At 41.5% G+C, this 14241-nt stretch overlaps 2 protein-coding genes across 2 annotated transcripts; both read left to right on the top strand.

The window, feature by feature from the left end:
- Window positions 1–1245: 1245 nt before the first annotated feature.
- Window positions 1246–2868, top strand: LOC104441614 (receptor like protein 29). The gene has a single exon (XM_010054770.3). The coding sequence runs from the start codon at window positions 1276–1278 to the stop codon at window positions 2710–2712; it is 1437 nt and encodes a 478-aa protein (XP_010053072.2). The 5' UTR covers window positions 1246–1275; the 3' UTR covers window positions 2713–2868.
- Window positions 2869–12286: 9418 nt separating this feature from the next.
- LOC108957707 (B3 domain-containing protein At5g25475) lies at window positions 12287–13330 on the top strand. Its single transcript, XM_039299086.1, has 4 exons — window positions 12287–12299; window positions 12402–12476; window positions 12714–12829; window positions 13073–13330. Exons 1-4 carry the CDS (start codon window positions 12287–12289, stop codon window positions 13328–13330), a joined length of 462 nt encoding a protein of 153 aa, XP_039155020.1.
- Window positions 13331–14241: the final 911 nt, after the last annotated feature.

Below are 14241 nucleotides of genomic sequence, written 5' to 3'. Positions count from 1 at the left end.
ATGTTATTTCTGAAAAAAATTAAAACAGATCATTAGATGCTTGGCATCGCCCCCTTATGGGGTTGCCACAAAACCTAGAAATTGCTCTTAATGGGGATTTTTGAAAAAAAAAAAAAAATGGGAATATGTAACAGTGTTGAAAGGGACCCATTTCTCGGAGAGAGTGGTACAACGTATGACCATTGCAGGTTCTGCTAGATTTGTCTGGTGAAGTATTTCACTCGAATTCAAGTTCGTCTAGTAAAAAAGTAAGAATATCATCTAACGTTCTACCTTGCATTTGTTTTCTCGTACTATTTCTGCAGAAGCCACACACATGCATATTGTTATTATTTAAAAAAAAAAAAAACAGTAGATATTTGTAAGTTTTGAACTTGAGTTGAGCTTGCTTGTTCTGACCCCGCTGTACGCTTGATCAACGGATAGTTCTCCATTTTCTTTCTTGTCGTAGTTTTTCTAGTGACAAGTCGAAATCGGAAGAGAAAAGGGTGAAAAGAACACAGGGTGGTTTTCACATGAAAGTCGAGGAGAGATTCATATCGAATGGGAATGGGATCACGGGAGGACCTCAAAGCTAGTTAAGAATTTAACCAAGGAAAATAGAGACACTGGCTAGAATGATGTATTACTACCAAAACTATACTTCCTAAGTCAATTTTCACCATATCGCCTGCTATTTTGGAGTAGCTTAACACTCCAAAATTTCTTGCTAATGGAGAGAACAAAAAGGAAAAAAAAAAGTGCCTTCGCTTTCAGGACTCCAGCAATGAAAAAGGCTTTTAGTGACTAGTGAAAGCACCCGAGAACGGGGAAAGAATTTTCAGACGCTCGAAAGTTTGACCATGATGCAGTGGCGTCGTTCCTCCGAGGAAAAACCGTAACTTTTCTTGATCTTCCATTAATGATCTCTCTCTCTGTCTCTTTCTCGGACGCACGTTCTCTCGCGGCTTAATAATTTTCACTTGTCTGATGAGGTGAGACATGCGCTTTGAGTTTCCCACAAGAAACACCGGCCCCCTCCCTTCAGACAAGAGCTGTCCAATTTTTCACATCCTTGCTGACCCTACCTTGGCTTCAAAATCTCACTCATGTCATGCCCCACCGTCTTTAATCAAGCTTGCCCCACCCGTCGTTTCAAGTCACGTCCCTCTCTCTCTCTCTCTCCGTCCTTGTTGAGAGCTCCGTCACTCACCCATCAGATGAAAAGAAACCCACTTCGCTTCCAAGGTCACCCGAGCTCACTGCAACCGACCACATTTCAAAACCTCAGCCACAATGCTTTCGTCTCCCTCCCTCTCTCCTCTTCTCCTTCTCCTCTTCCTCGGCGTGCTCTTCTCCTCGCTCTCTTCCTGTTACCCTTCTCTGCCCATCAATGCCCCTCCAAAGACCACCGCACCACCACCACCACCACCACCTTCTCGTACGAGCACCAACTCCGGACCAAACGCCATGCTTCCCTCGGAATCTGAGACCCTGTTCAAGATCATGGAGTCCATGTCCTCCGACCGAAACTGGAGAGCCTCGTACCCGCACCCGTGTGGGGCAGGCTCGTCCTGGCCTGGAATAGAATGCAAACCCGGCAATGACAAACACCTCCATGTCTCGAGGCTCAACTTCGGCACGCTCCCTAACCCGACCTGCAAGCCCACGGCCACCTTCCCTTACCTCATCTTCTCTCTCCCTCAAATTCAATCCATCTTCTTCTTCAACTGCTTCACCCGCACCAGGACCACCCTCTCTGTTTCGCCGAACCGGCTCCTCAATTCCTCCCTCCGGCAGCTCGGTCTCAAGTCCAATCCTGCTCTCGTCGGTCCAATCCCACCCCAGATATCCTCCCTCAAGTCCCTAGAAGTCCTCACGCTGTCCCAAAACCGCCTCTCCGGTTTGATCCCGGTTCAAGTGTTCAGCCTGAAATCCTTAATTCACCTTGACTTGAGCTTCAACCTGCTCACTGGCACCATACCTTTCCAAATAGGCAATCTGAAGAACCTTGTGGGCCTTGATCTGAGCTACAACTCACTTGGAGGCTCGATCCCGGGCACAATTGGCCAACTGGGTCAGCTTCAAAAGCTTGACTTTAGCTCAAATTTGCTCACAGGTAGAATTCCTGACACCATCGAGAAGCTGAACTCTCTGGTCTTCGTAGCGCTAAGCAACAACGGGCTGGGAGGAAAATTCCCTACTGGAGTGTCAAAGCTGCAGAATTTGCAGTGCTTCATCATGGAAAACAACCCAATGGGCATACCTCTTCCTGTACAGTTCGGCATGCTTGTGAAATTGCAAGAGCTGAGGCTTGCCAATTCAAGGTACTCAGGGACTATCCCTCCTAGCTTCGCTCAGCTCAGGAACTTGAGCACATTGTCTCTCCAGAACAACCAGCTGACTGGCGAAATCCCCGTCGGGTTCGGGACTCTGTCCCACATATACCACTTGAACCTGAGCAGGAACTTGTTGACCGGTGTGGTCCCATTTGATGCCGGCTTCTTAAAGAGGCTGGGCAAGAACTTGGATCTCAGTGGCAATCCTGGGCTGTGCCTGAATCCAACCGAAGCGTCCAGTGTCAAGATTGGTGTCAGTGTTTGCAAGACCAGCAAGAACGGCTCTTTGATCGTGCCGATGAAGCATTCTGAAGCTGCATCTCTATTTCTTGATTGGTTCTTCCTTATTGGTGTCCTGGGTATTCCCCAAGTATTGTTTTCAGTATGGTTTTAGTGATTCTGTCTTCTCTCTCCCCTCTTTTGTCCATCTCATTTTTACTTATTCGTTTAGTGGGTTTTATTTTAATTTGAAGGGCAGTTAGGTAGTAGATTACTTAGATTCTACTCCACTTAGCCAAAAAAAAATTAATACCAGGTATATAGTTCTGTACTGCCCATGAGCTATAATTTTTCTTAAGATATATTAGCACCGATCTTGCAAAAAATTATCATCTTAGTTTATTCTAATTTGAATTGGAAGGACTCTTGAGAGTTTCCATTTTGCGCTTCGTTTAACACTTTGCCCAGAAGAATTTAATGAGACTGGCGATCTGAAGCTAATTGCACGCCAAACCAACGATGATCTATTATTTAAGGACGTGAGATATTCCAATGTTCTTGTATTCTTCATCGGAATTCATAAATATGGCAAGATTACATAAACTAGAAAAAAGAAAGTTCGTACTCTAATTCTTTTCTCTCATTTCATGCACAAAGTCGTTAGGTAGGACTAAGAAGTATGACTTTTGTTAAGAGACGGCCTGACGAACTCCATATAGCTCTTGATTTCTTAGAAAACAAAAGGTTATTGTGGGAGTCAATTGAGTTTGAATGCTGGCAAGAAATCAGTACCACAGTAAAAAATAAAAAGATCAGGTAAAACTTCATTATGTTCTCATTTAGAAAAGAGGGGTTCGCAGCTTCGTGGAGATCTTATGTCTGCCATATTGCAATCTTTGTGAAAATTACACCAGCATGCCAATGAGGAAACACATCACCTGACACTGCTCGTGAAGGACGTGAGGTCTCCTGTCATAAAGTCGACCCTTCACACTTGCTTGTCAATCAAAATAGCCTGGCTGGTCCCCGGTACAACTTCTTTCCAAAAGAATTTCGGCCAGTTTCCAGTTTCTTGGGTCCATAATCCCGTAAATTCTGGCTAGAAAGAACCCAAGGAAATACACATCAGAAAATCAAAGTAAAAGAAATATTCAACAGATGGTGAATGCTGCCAGAATGATGCTTTGGTTTGATGTGTTACTGAGGTTTTTGTGACAAAACATGTTCACTCGATGCTTTCTTAGACCATTAAGTAATGCAATTAGTGCGATCAATTAGGATTTAGAAACGAGATATATAGTCTTTTCGTTTTAAGCCATATGAATTTCCAATTTTGCTTTCAACTTTCTAGACCATGTTCATGAGGGAAAGACCAGTACTTGAGCTTCTTTCGTTATGGAAAAAGAATCAGGAGAATGGACAAAGCGCTACTTGCCGAAACAAGGCAACATGATCATCGCCAAGAATTCAAAGCTCCAAAGATAGGGAGGCACATGATCCTACGTACGAAGTGCATACTAGGATTCGGTGTCATCTTCAAGTGGGGGAAAAATCCTATGAAGCCTGCTCTGCAACAGTGGTGATCCATCATCCAAAGTGATACGTTTTTCTATCGGTGATCAATCTAAGATTGTGGCTCCTACAAGAATTTGAATAATTGACCACGTTTTGGACCGGAGCAAAGCCAAGTGTACTTGTCCAGGGTCCACGAATCCAAGAATAAAGATGCATAATCTAGCAGAAAGATTATAGTGTTCTCACTACCTTTGCTAAACAGTAACGGGTTCACGAGAAAAAGTGAATTTGTCGATAATAATTCGTTGTTTTTACCTAGTTAAGTTGTTGATTCATGAGTAATTTAAGGGCGCTGAACGAAGGAACTGATGATTCGTTACATTCAGGAATTTCGTGGACGTTGGGGAAACTATGTCTGCAAATCTACCAGCGGTAAACAACAGTTGCGGGGCGATGTGAGGGACAGGGATTCGTGAAAAGATGGGAGAGAGGTGAAGAGGAAAACAGAAAGCGGGGAGCGGTGGTGGGGTTTGGTCCTTTGATGAAACAAGACCTCGCCACTGAGACTGACCACGAGGAATCCTTGAGAGAGAGAGAGAGAGATGGAACCCACCTCTTTGCGTTCGAAAAGGTTTCAACTTTGTCAGCAGCGTAGAAATCTGTATGCGTTTTCGTATTCCATTTTGGATCTTCTTTTGAAGTTATACTACTGCCCTCACTTTTCAAACCTTAGCATTGTCCTTTCTCTCTCTCCTCTCTTCCAGTATGATCAACTCTTTGATCTCTTGGAGTCCTGCGTGGATTCATCGAATTAAAAAGTTGTATGAACTAAGTGCTATTTGTGCGTTGCCAGTAGAAATATATGCATAAAAGTGGCTAAATTTACGTGTCACTGAGTCATGTGGCCCGTAACTAATTTTTTATGATCACTCTAGCAATTGTAAAAAAAAAAAAAAAAAGTACTTTGTCATGCTTCATAAGTTAAATATATTGACACATAATAAAAGATAACATGTTGATCATTACAACACCCTTTTCATGGAATCGGGTAAGATTGTTGAAATTTCAAATCAAACTTCAATTATTTTTATGATATTAAACCCCCTTCATTTTGTGTCTCTCAATTTTGATGACTGTGTGAGCATGTAATTGCTATTACACTCGCGCAAAACGAGGGCTCAGCAGCTAGTTAACGATGCATTCCACTCAAATCCTGGTCACTCCACTCACTTACTTACATGAGAAGCGATTTATAAGTATAAATCTCTTCCCCATGACAAGTTATCGCCTCATTTCTCAAAAAGAATGTTAAAAAAAAAAGGTGGACGAAAGGTTTCATCTTACCTAAGTTCTCCTTGTTTCCTGTCTTGCATGGAGAGTGCAAATGGACCCTCGTGATGCATCCCAACCCATGTTCATGTATGCCCTCCATTTGCTTCAGAATCCTGTTGGAAACATGTGCTTTGAGGACTTCAATTCTTCCAAAATGAGAAAATGAGGCAAGTGATCCATGAACTTTGATGACTTTGATCCAATGTATAATGTTATTTTTGAATTTTTTATTTGTTCTATTGATCCTTAAACTTTGGTAAATGTTAAATGTGGTTTGTTAAACTTTTAAATATTTTTCATATAATTTAGGGATTGCATTGAATACTTATTAATAATTAAGGAATTACGTTAAAAATATTAAAAATTTAAGGAAGACGTTGCATATCAAACCAAAGTTAATGAATCACTTGTGCTATTATTCCTGAATATAACTCACTATGCAATTACTACACAAAAGGGAATGGACCATGCTCCATCTTCCGGAGAATCCATCCCACCCTTCCTCTATGAAGAAACCAACAAGCAAGAACGATCCAAAAGAAACCTTGAAACCCCCTCCCTTCCTCTCAATCAAAGAAAAAGCACACCAGAAATACCTCAATAAATGCTCCCAACTCACACAACTTGGGCCATGCCTTGTACACCCTTTCTCATGCCGTCCCAGGTGTTATGCAATAAATGGAAAACAGTACAGAAGTCCTCACTGTCATCCATGAGAGAGAGAGAGAGGGGGGGGGGGTGTTGGGGTTTCCTCATTTGTACAATTTGTTTTTGGGCGTGAAAGAAATGAGAGATGAAATGATGAAGGATGATTGCATGAGCGGGTTGGGGACACCATCCGTCCACGACCATCGCCATTGAACCAGGGGTATAGACCATGGCCAGTTGGTTAAGTGATTGTGCCATAAGGCATGCCAAGTCTGCAATACGCCTAATTCAGTCATTGAACTAGGGGTACAGACCATGGCCAGTTGGTTCAGTAACTGTGTCATAAAGTATGCTAAGTTTACAATAAGCTTTTCACTCATCTTCACTCACCTCAGGTGTGGGAGGTTACTATATCTGTGTATCAAACGGTAATTAGAACTGTAGTCATGACGTAGTGTCTACCTTCATTATCGTGAAATCTCCTAATATGGGAGTGACATTGCGAGTCTCCCACCCTAAAACAATTCTTCCGCCTGTTTCTTCCCCTTGAGCCTTTTTTTGGACTTGTTCAGATCCAAGTACAATTTATTTTTGGGCGTGAAGGAAATGAGAGATGAAATGATGAAGGACGACCGCACGAGCGGGTTGGGGACACCATCCGTCCACGTCCATCGCCATCCCTAATTCAAGCAAAAAACCATCAAATGTAAACATATAGAAATGGAAGCCGTCGCTATCACCGGCCTCTTTCTCTTGAGCCAATTGAAAAAGTCTAGCAGAGCCCCCACGTGGAAATGCCAGGTACTACATTGCCTGAGAAAATATTCAGAAGAAAATATTGGGTACGTTTAGCCCTCCATCGTGGCAAATAAGAAGACACCTCAAATTGCGCCATGTGTCCAACGTGGGCCACATTGTCAGGGAAATTTCCCCCCATTTTTCTCTCTCCCTCCTCTGCACACTCTCTCGCCCTTTCTCTATCTCCGATCGCCCTCTTTTTTTGTGTGTGGATTTCTATGTATTTCCAATCCGACCCATTCACTAGATGAATGCATGGATGGTGATTGTCGCAAAAATGTTCGATACCAAGTCAGAGGACCATTATATCTAGTATTCTCACCATCCAATTTGAAAAATGTGTTGTATGGTTGCCCAACTTGTCCAAGTAGTCTGTCAAGTCAGTGTAATCACTTGATCAGGAGCTGGGAGGAGGATTTAGTTTTAGATTCCCCTAATCGTCTGTGGAACTCTATCTGGAAAGCAGAAGATGTTGTACTAAATGGAGAGTTGCTTCTGAAAATTTTCCCGAATGCAGGAGATTTTGCTTAATCCTCATGCAAACTGGGCTTGAACTAATGCTTTTGTTTGTTTACCTTTCATTTTTTGATTCAATCCACTTCCCTGTTCTTCTGGATCTGTTGTTGCTGAGAGAGCCCATTTAGTCCATGTACTTTGGTCTTTAGATGAACGAATGCAAGCTCATTTCCCATCCAAAAGAGAAGACAGGCAAAAAGGATATAGGGATCTTCAAAGGACCCTTTCAGTCTTTAACATATGGACTCCTGCGTTGGCCTGTGATCGTGTGCTGTTTTTGCCTTTCTATCATTTATTATGTTCTTTTTTGAACAGAGACCGATAAAATACATATCGGAGTAAACATTGGTAAACATTTCATCTCAAGTGAGGGCCCTTTTTGTTGAAGCATTTCAGATGCCCTTTCTTGTGAAGCTGACGAGGAAAACAGTTTTTAATTTTTAATGTATTAGTTTTCTAGAAAATGTGCTTATAAGGTAAAAGTGGAACCTTTTTCCATTGAAAAGAAAAAGAACCCAGTGAGGAAACTTATTTGTTTTCTCTGATCAATTCCCAGTGGTGACGGGAACATCCACTGAGCCCTTGGATGACACTTTGGACACCAAGAATTGTTTCATCTCAAAATTCTCATGGAGATTCACACAGGTGAAAGTGTTAGTTCTTACTGTTCACTGGGGTGACGAGTACAATTACAAACCAAAAGAGAAGGAAAAACGAAGATAAAAACGTAAGAACAATGTCACGGGAGGAGGTGAGGGTGGCTGCAGATGGAAGAAGGGCGTGCATCTTTTACAGGTTGATGGTGGACTCCCTCATCCATGAGAAGCAACTGGCAATTTTTGAACTGACCGTCATCTAACTCACCAGTCACCATGCTTGTGTTTTGTGTCCCCTGCTTCTCAAGAAAATGAACTCACGCGATCTCTTGAGCAGAGGAAAAGAAATCTATGCATGGCTAATTTTGTCTGTTCTTTTCCTTTTCTTTAAGCATATTCGGTAGAAGCCACAACGCAGGAGAAAAGATCATGCTGGTCAATTGGTCACCTTATTAAAGGACTGAGTTTTTCTGGTTCGAATCGTTGGGCAGCTGTTTCATGAATTTGAAATTGTTGGGGAAGGTTGAATGAGAGGAGACTATACTCTCAGCCGTGTGCACAGAAGGCTAAAATTTTTGCCTGTTTGACACGATCAAGTTAACCCAACTTCACTCAAAAGTTTGGCCTAGCATGAGCGGAGTTAGAGTATGACCCAAACTCGCTTAAGATGTCAATTGCATTTTCAGTGTGGATTCTTTCTTTCATTCAGGGAGTAAAGAAGGGTCTGCAAGAGCAAATTTGAGCCGCGTGGTATGTGTGCAGCTGTTTTGGTTTGTTCCTTAAACTAGCTCACGTTCTCCGTACTTATGGGGTCCATGAACTTCACGGGTGATTGAATATCAGTATTTTGGCCCTGTGGTGATGACCAATTCAAGGAAGAATGCCATCAAATTTATTTCGATCTGCAGAGGATTTCAAAAAGGTTTTCTCGAAATACGGGACGAACTTGCTGATCTTGTTATCGAAGAATTAATTTCAGGCAAGCAATTTCCAATGCACACGAAGAGAAATCAAGATACTCACAGATGTTGTCGAAATCAGAGACATTTGCTGGGCATGCCCGATTTGTACAATAATCAACAAGTAAATTGCATGATCATAAGTTTTGGGTTGAGGAAGGACCACTTCCCATTTTCAAAAGCCTGGGGAAAAACTAAAGTAGGCAGGGATACAACTCCAAAGTGTGTAGAAAGCAGATCGATCTTCTTAACAAAACAGCCCAATGAGCTTTTTTTCGGTTTGTCAATGGTAAAGCAACTACACATTGCAAAAGTACAACCATCGACTAGTAAAAAATAATGCGAGTTTTACTTCAAATTCCTACATGTGCTTCTTCGGTCATCTTTTCTCAATAGAAAATTTCCAAAATTCATCTCCTGCAAAGGATTGAAAACTAGGTAAAATGGAAAATCGTGATGCAAGTAATTAAAAATTACTGTTATTGACGTGACTTTCTTCTGCCGTAAGCTTTAAGTTTAAATTGGGAGGGTAATTTATTCCCCCCAAAACCACGATTCATGTAGTTCCATATCTCATCTACTGAAGTTAGCTCCCCATTCGTCAATAACCTAAGTTTGTTTAATTGTCAAGGAGGTGGCGGTGGTGTTGCCAGGCCCAAGTCTCATTAAAAGACGCATTGGCCAATGGCCATCACTCTCAAGACTCTCTACTAAGCGGCCTGCAACTCAGCATTATCCTCCAGCTACTTCATATAGAAACTCGACTAGACAGCTCAACTACACATCTTTTCTTCTTTTTTACGACAAGCTGAACTGCATCAAGAAAACATCCAATATTGTGTTATGGAAAAACCGAAAGAGACGGGTTTGGGCATGAAGTGAGCCTAAATTGACGTAAAGAATGCCGGGTCATTATCTGAAGTAGACAAAAAGTTACAAAAGTGCGTACATCAATATCAAAGGTCACTTTTTTTATGAGAAAATGACATCTCTTTTTCGTAAAAGTAAAATATTTCTTCACATTTTATTTGGGTTCTAATCGATCCATAATAAATTAGTGATGATTTTAAATTAAATTGATTTTCAGATTTAATTAATTAAATTAAGATCTCGAAGTTTGACGAAAGATGTGCATCAGGTCCGGCTCATAAACAAGATCGAACCAAACCAAAATCAACTAGTTGTATGTGGTTTCCACAAGTTTTGGTCTGGTTCCTAGTTTTCGATCACTCGGGAACCAAACTGTGCCAATCTAGTCTCTGATTATGAAAACTAGAAACGGGTCCTTCGGTCTGGTTCTCAATTCTGAAGAGGGACCGGACTGGTGCTGCAAGAGAACAATTAGGTCAAATTTCATGCAGCAGAAATTAGGGTTCTCTCTTTTGCCGCATGCCATTGCACTACGAAAAGGAGAAAATAACGCATGGCTTTACAAAAGCTGTGGCATGGATTCTCAGTACCTTTTGCTGGTGCACGATGCATCCTACTTTTGAAGTACTTCTAGTTTTGTCCCTCATTTCGAAACATACATGATGTAACATCTTGATGATCTACATTTTTGCAGTGATTGATTTCATGCTTGAAATCAATAAGGATGACAAACAAATCTTTCTTTAGTAAGAACTTAATTGATATTTGAGTTCATTACTGATATGATGATTCCATAAGTTATAATTTACATGGGATTTATCGTCCTCACAAATTTATGTCAGATCATTTCTTTTGGGACAAAATTTTCTACTCAGCCAATTCTGTCAAAGTTATTAAGGTCCTCTTTGGTAAAAAAAATTTATGTTCCCAAGAACAAAAAATCTATTTTTTTGTTCTCAAAAATAAATTTGGAATAGAAATAAAAAATAGAAAAAAATAACTTCTTTCTCCAAGAACAATTCCTAGAATCAGTTCTTATTTCTTTTCTTTTCTCTTCTTCTCTTCCCCTTTCTTCTTCTTCCCTTTGGTCGGTTGCCCGCCTCAACTATGGTCGGCGACCAGCCAGACGAGGGCCGGCAACCTTGCTAGACCACCTCCAAGCTGGCGTCACCTAGTGGTGGCCAACGAGGCTGAGCCTCACGTCGGCTAGCGAGGCTTGGCAAGGCTCCGGCGAGCTCACCGATCTCGCCTAGCCAATCGCCAGCCACGGCAAAGAAGAAGGAGGAAGAAGAGAAAAAGAAAAAGAAAAAAAGAAAAATATAATAAAGTATTAAAAATTAAAAGAAACAAAAGAATTTAAGAATTTCACGAACGTATTTCTATTCCCGGAATAGAAATTTTGAATAGTTATCAAGCACGTTTTTTTGCTCAGAAATTGTTTCCGATAATATAATCAGAAAAAACCATTTTTGATCAAAAAATTTTCTCTGGAACATAATGGTAGTTATGCACCGAATGTTACAAGTAAACAGATTTTTCGCTGACCGTTAGGCCATTTATGGTACGAAGGCCGTGGATTATTTCTGTATGAGTGAGATGGCAAACTTTCAAGGAAAAGAAATAAGATATGTTTTTGCTTGATTATACTGCTTAACTTGTCTCTTCCCTAACAATGAATTTTTTTTCATTAGCAGATAACTCGTTTTATTTTAGATCAAATTCATGACTGAGGTGGTTCTGGAACAGCACACTAATGATGTCCGCAAATGGAAAAAAGTGTCTTTCATTAAATGGAGCAAAAATTGGAAAAGAAAGTTAACCATGTTCCTGAATTGGAACAAAGTCAATCTGGTTGAACGGAGGAAGGAAAGGAATTAGAATTGATGGGTAACCGCCGCATTGATGCACAACAGCCCTCTGTTTTGACGATATAGTAAGAATCCTCCATGTTCACCGCCAGCATGAGCTTGATAATCTCTCTAGAAAGAACCCAACTTACATACATGTAAGAAAGCAGAGCCGGCATTGGAACGAGTCCCAGAACCGGAATCAAGAAAGCCCACAAATTGTTCTCGCCTCACCATCAGAGGCGACGAAACAGAGACACAGAACGACCACTCCCAAAACAGGACGAGTTCTGTTTGTTTTGTTGAGTCCAGCGGTTGCAGTCATTCCCGTGGTCGCCTTATTCAAGTCTGATCAGTGATCATCGCAGGTAACGATCCTCTGCTTGTTCAAATCGAGGTTGCTCTGACTCTGCTGCCAACTAATGTAATAGGCCACGATCATCGCAGGTAACCATCCTCTGCTTGTTCGTGGCCTACCTCCCCAGGGAGGGCGCACTCTTTCTTCTGCGGAGTGCCCATATAGAACGACTCTGAACACACCAGGACTCTGGTAGGAGAACACCATAAAGTCATTGTTCTCCACTAAGTTATCCCGCACAAATTCTTGCCAGCCGTCTTCAAAATAGGCGTCCCGTGCCTCAAAGTCACCTTCAGTGATCACTGCAGCAATGACATGTGAAGGTGACTTTGGAGGCACGGGACGCCTATTTTGAAGACGGCTGGCAAGAATTTGTGCGGGACAACTTAGTGGAGAACAATGACTTTATGGTGTTCTCCTACCAGAGTCCTGGTGTGTTCAGAATCGTTCTATATGGGCACTCCGCATGCGAGGAGAAAAGAGTGCGCCCTCCCTGGGAGGTAGGAGAAGGAAGTGAAGTCCAAGAGTATCACAGTGATGATGATGATGATGAGGACTACAACGAGGAGGAGGAGGAGGAGGATGAAGGCAGGAGCAAACGGTCAAAAAAAGAAGGTAATAGAAATCATTTAAGATTCCTTAATTTTCAGCACATTTTGATTATATTGGGCGTCCTTAGCTTCTAAACGGTGAATTTGTTAGTTTGTTTGACTCTCCTAGTGTTATCTGATATTCAGGGAACGTTGAAGAGAGGAAAGCTGCTAATGAAGATCCTATCGATGTGAAGAGGTACATCGACCTTAAAAATCCTTACTTCGTGACGGTGATCCAGGCTCTAAGAAGTTCTTACTTGGTATGCTTGCTCTTCAATCCCGCTTTTCGTCTTGCATTTTTTATCCTGTAGAAGTGTGAGCTCGTTATGAATGTTTTTCTCTTGCCTTCATAGATCCGCAGTCTGTCAATTTTGCTGCAATGTCACTCTTTCTTTCTTGCTCTAGAGAATGATCATCACAGAACACTTATTTTTACAAATGAGAGATTTTGGCTTAGAATTATTGACATAGAGTCCTCATCACATTCACCTGTCTCGTTGCAGTATGTTCCACGCAGTGTCCTTATCAATTATGAACTCCAGTTACCTCAGGCCATTTTGTTCCACGATCCCACTGGGAGGACATGGAGAGGGACGGTTAAGGTGTGGACAGACAGCCGCACCTGGATCACCGGCTGGGAGGCCTTATGCCGCCATACCAATTTAAAGAAGAACGACTGGTGTATATGTGAGCTTCTGGAGGAAAATGGAGTCGCCGGTTGCATCATTAAGGTTCACATCATAGGAGGCAACAGTACCTGAAAGCCCCAGCTCGTGGTGCCCAATCCGATCTGGGACTTTGGCTAGTTGTGATTAATTTTTTATGTGAAAGTTCCAGTTATTTGAACAGTACTTTATTACTATGCTGGACTTCAATGTGGTTCCTGTTGTGTCATCTGTTCAAAACAATGTTGCAGTGGTCTTTTATTCGGTTCTTCAGTTCTTGCAAGTTATATCTTTACTTGAAATTGCACTGGGATTTATTAGATAGAACAAGCTGGCATGAACGGGTGGTCCATATTCACTGCAAACCAAAGGCTCTAACTTCATTGCTTTTCTTGGACAATATTTGAAGCTGCAACAAATCTGCCCGCGAGCCAACCATACTCACCTTATCCTTTCTCTATCTCCCATTCTTCCACATACAAAGCCTCACTTTGCTTCCCTCCATTTAGTTCAGCAAGCTCAGAGAGGTAACCCTCCGCTTAAAAAAAGGTATTGAACGTTTTCAACTGGAAATAGGCACACACACATTGTCTTCCCAGAAAGATCTAGCTCTTCTCACTGCTGTGAAATGTTCTTGATTTCTAAGGCTGTGGAATTCCAGGATATGGCAACCGCCTCTGCTACAATCGCTCCTTTGGCTCTCACCGCCTCTGCCTCTGCCATGAGCAAAGGAAAGAGGACGAACAATCTGAATTACATAACAGGAATGAATGCAAATAGTAAAAAAATTATGATTAAATTTGTCAAATTAAAAAGTTCAGGACAGAACATACAATGATGACATTTTTGATAATTTTCCCGATTCTTATCAAATGCCCTTACAAAACTTGCTAACAACATTGAAAAAATAACAAAGATTCAAGTTTCAATTTGGAAAGTTTTAGATATTTGAAAGATCACGAGTGAAGTATTGCATATTCAGTATAATTTGAATTGCAACCTTGTCC

This window comes from Eucalyptus grandis, chromosome 1, assembly GCF_016545825.1.
Source record: "Eucalyptus grandis isolate ANBG69807.140 chromosome 1, ASM1654582v1, whole genome shotgun sequence".
Lineage (NCBI taxonomy): Eukaryota > Viridiplantae > Streptophyta > Magnoliopsida > Myrtales > Myrtaceae > Eucalyptus > Eucalyptus grandis.
This window is presented reverse-complemented; position numbering and strand designations above follow the sequence as displayed.

What these genes read in the sequence shown, in the direction of transcription:
- LOC104441614 (XM_010054770.3), top strand. Translation starts at nt 1,276, where the DNA reads ATGCTTTCGTCTCCCTCCCTCTCTCCTCTTCTCCTTCTCCTCTTCCTC.
- LOC108957707 (XM_039299086.1), top strand. An exon ending in GAGTGCGCCCTCCCTGGGAG is followed by an intron (nt 12,477 to 12,713) that starts GTAGGAGAAGGA and finishes TCTGATATTCAG; the next exon opens with GGAACGTTGAAGAGAGGAAA. An exon ending in CTCTAAGAAGTTCTTACTTG is followed by an intron (nt 12,830 to 13,072) that starts GTATGCTTGCTC and finishes GTCTCGTTGCAG; the next exon opens with TATGTTCCACGCAGTGTCCT.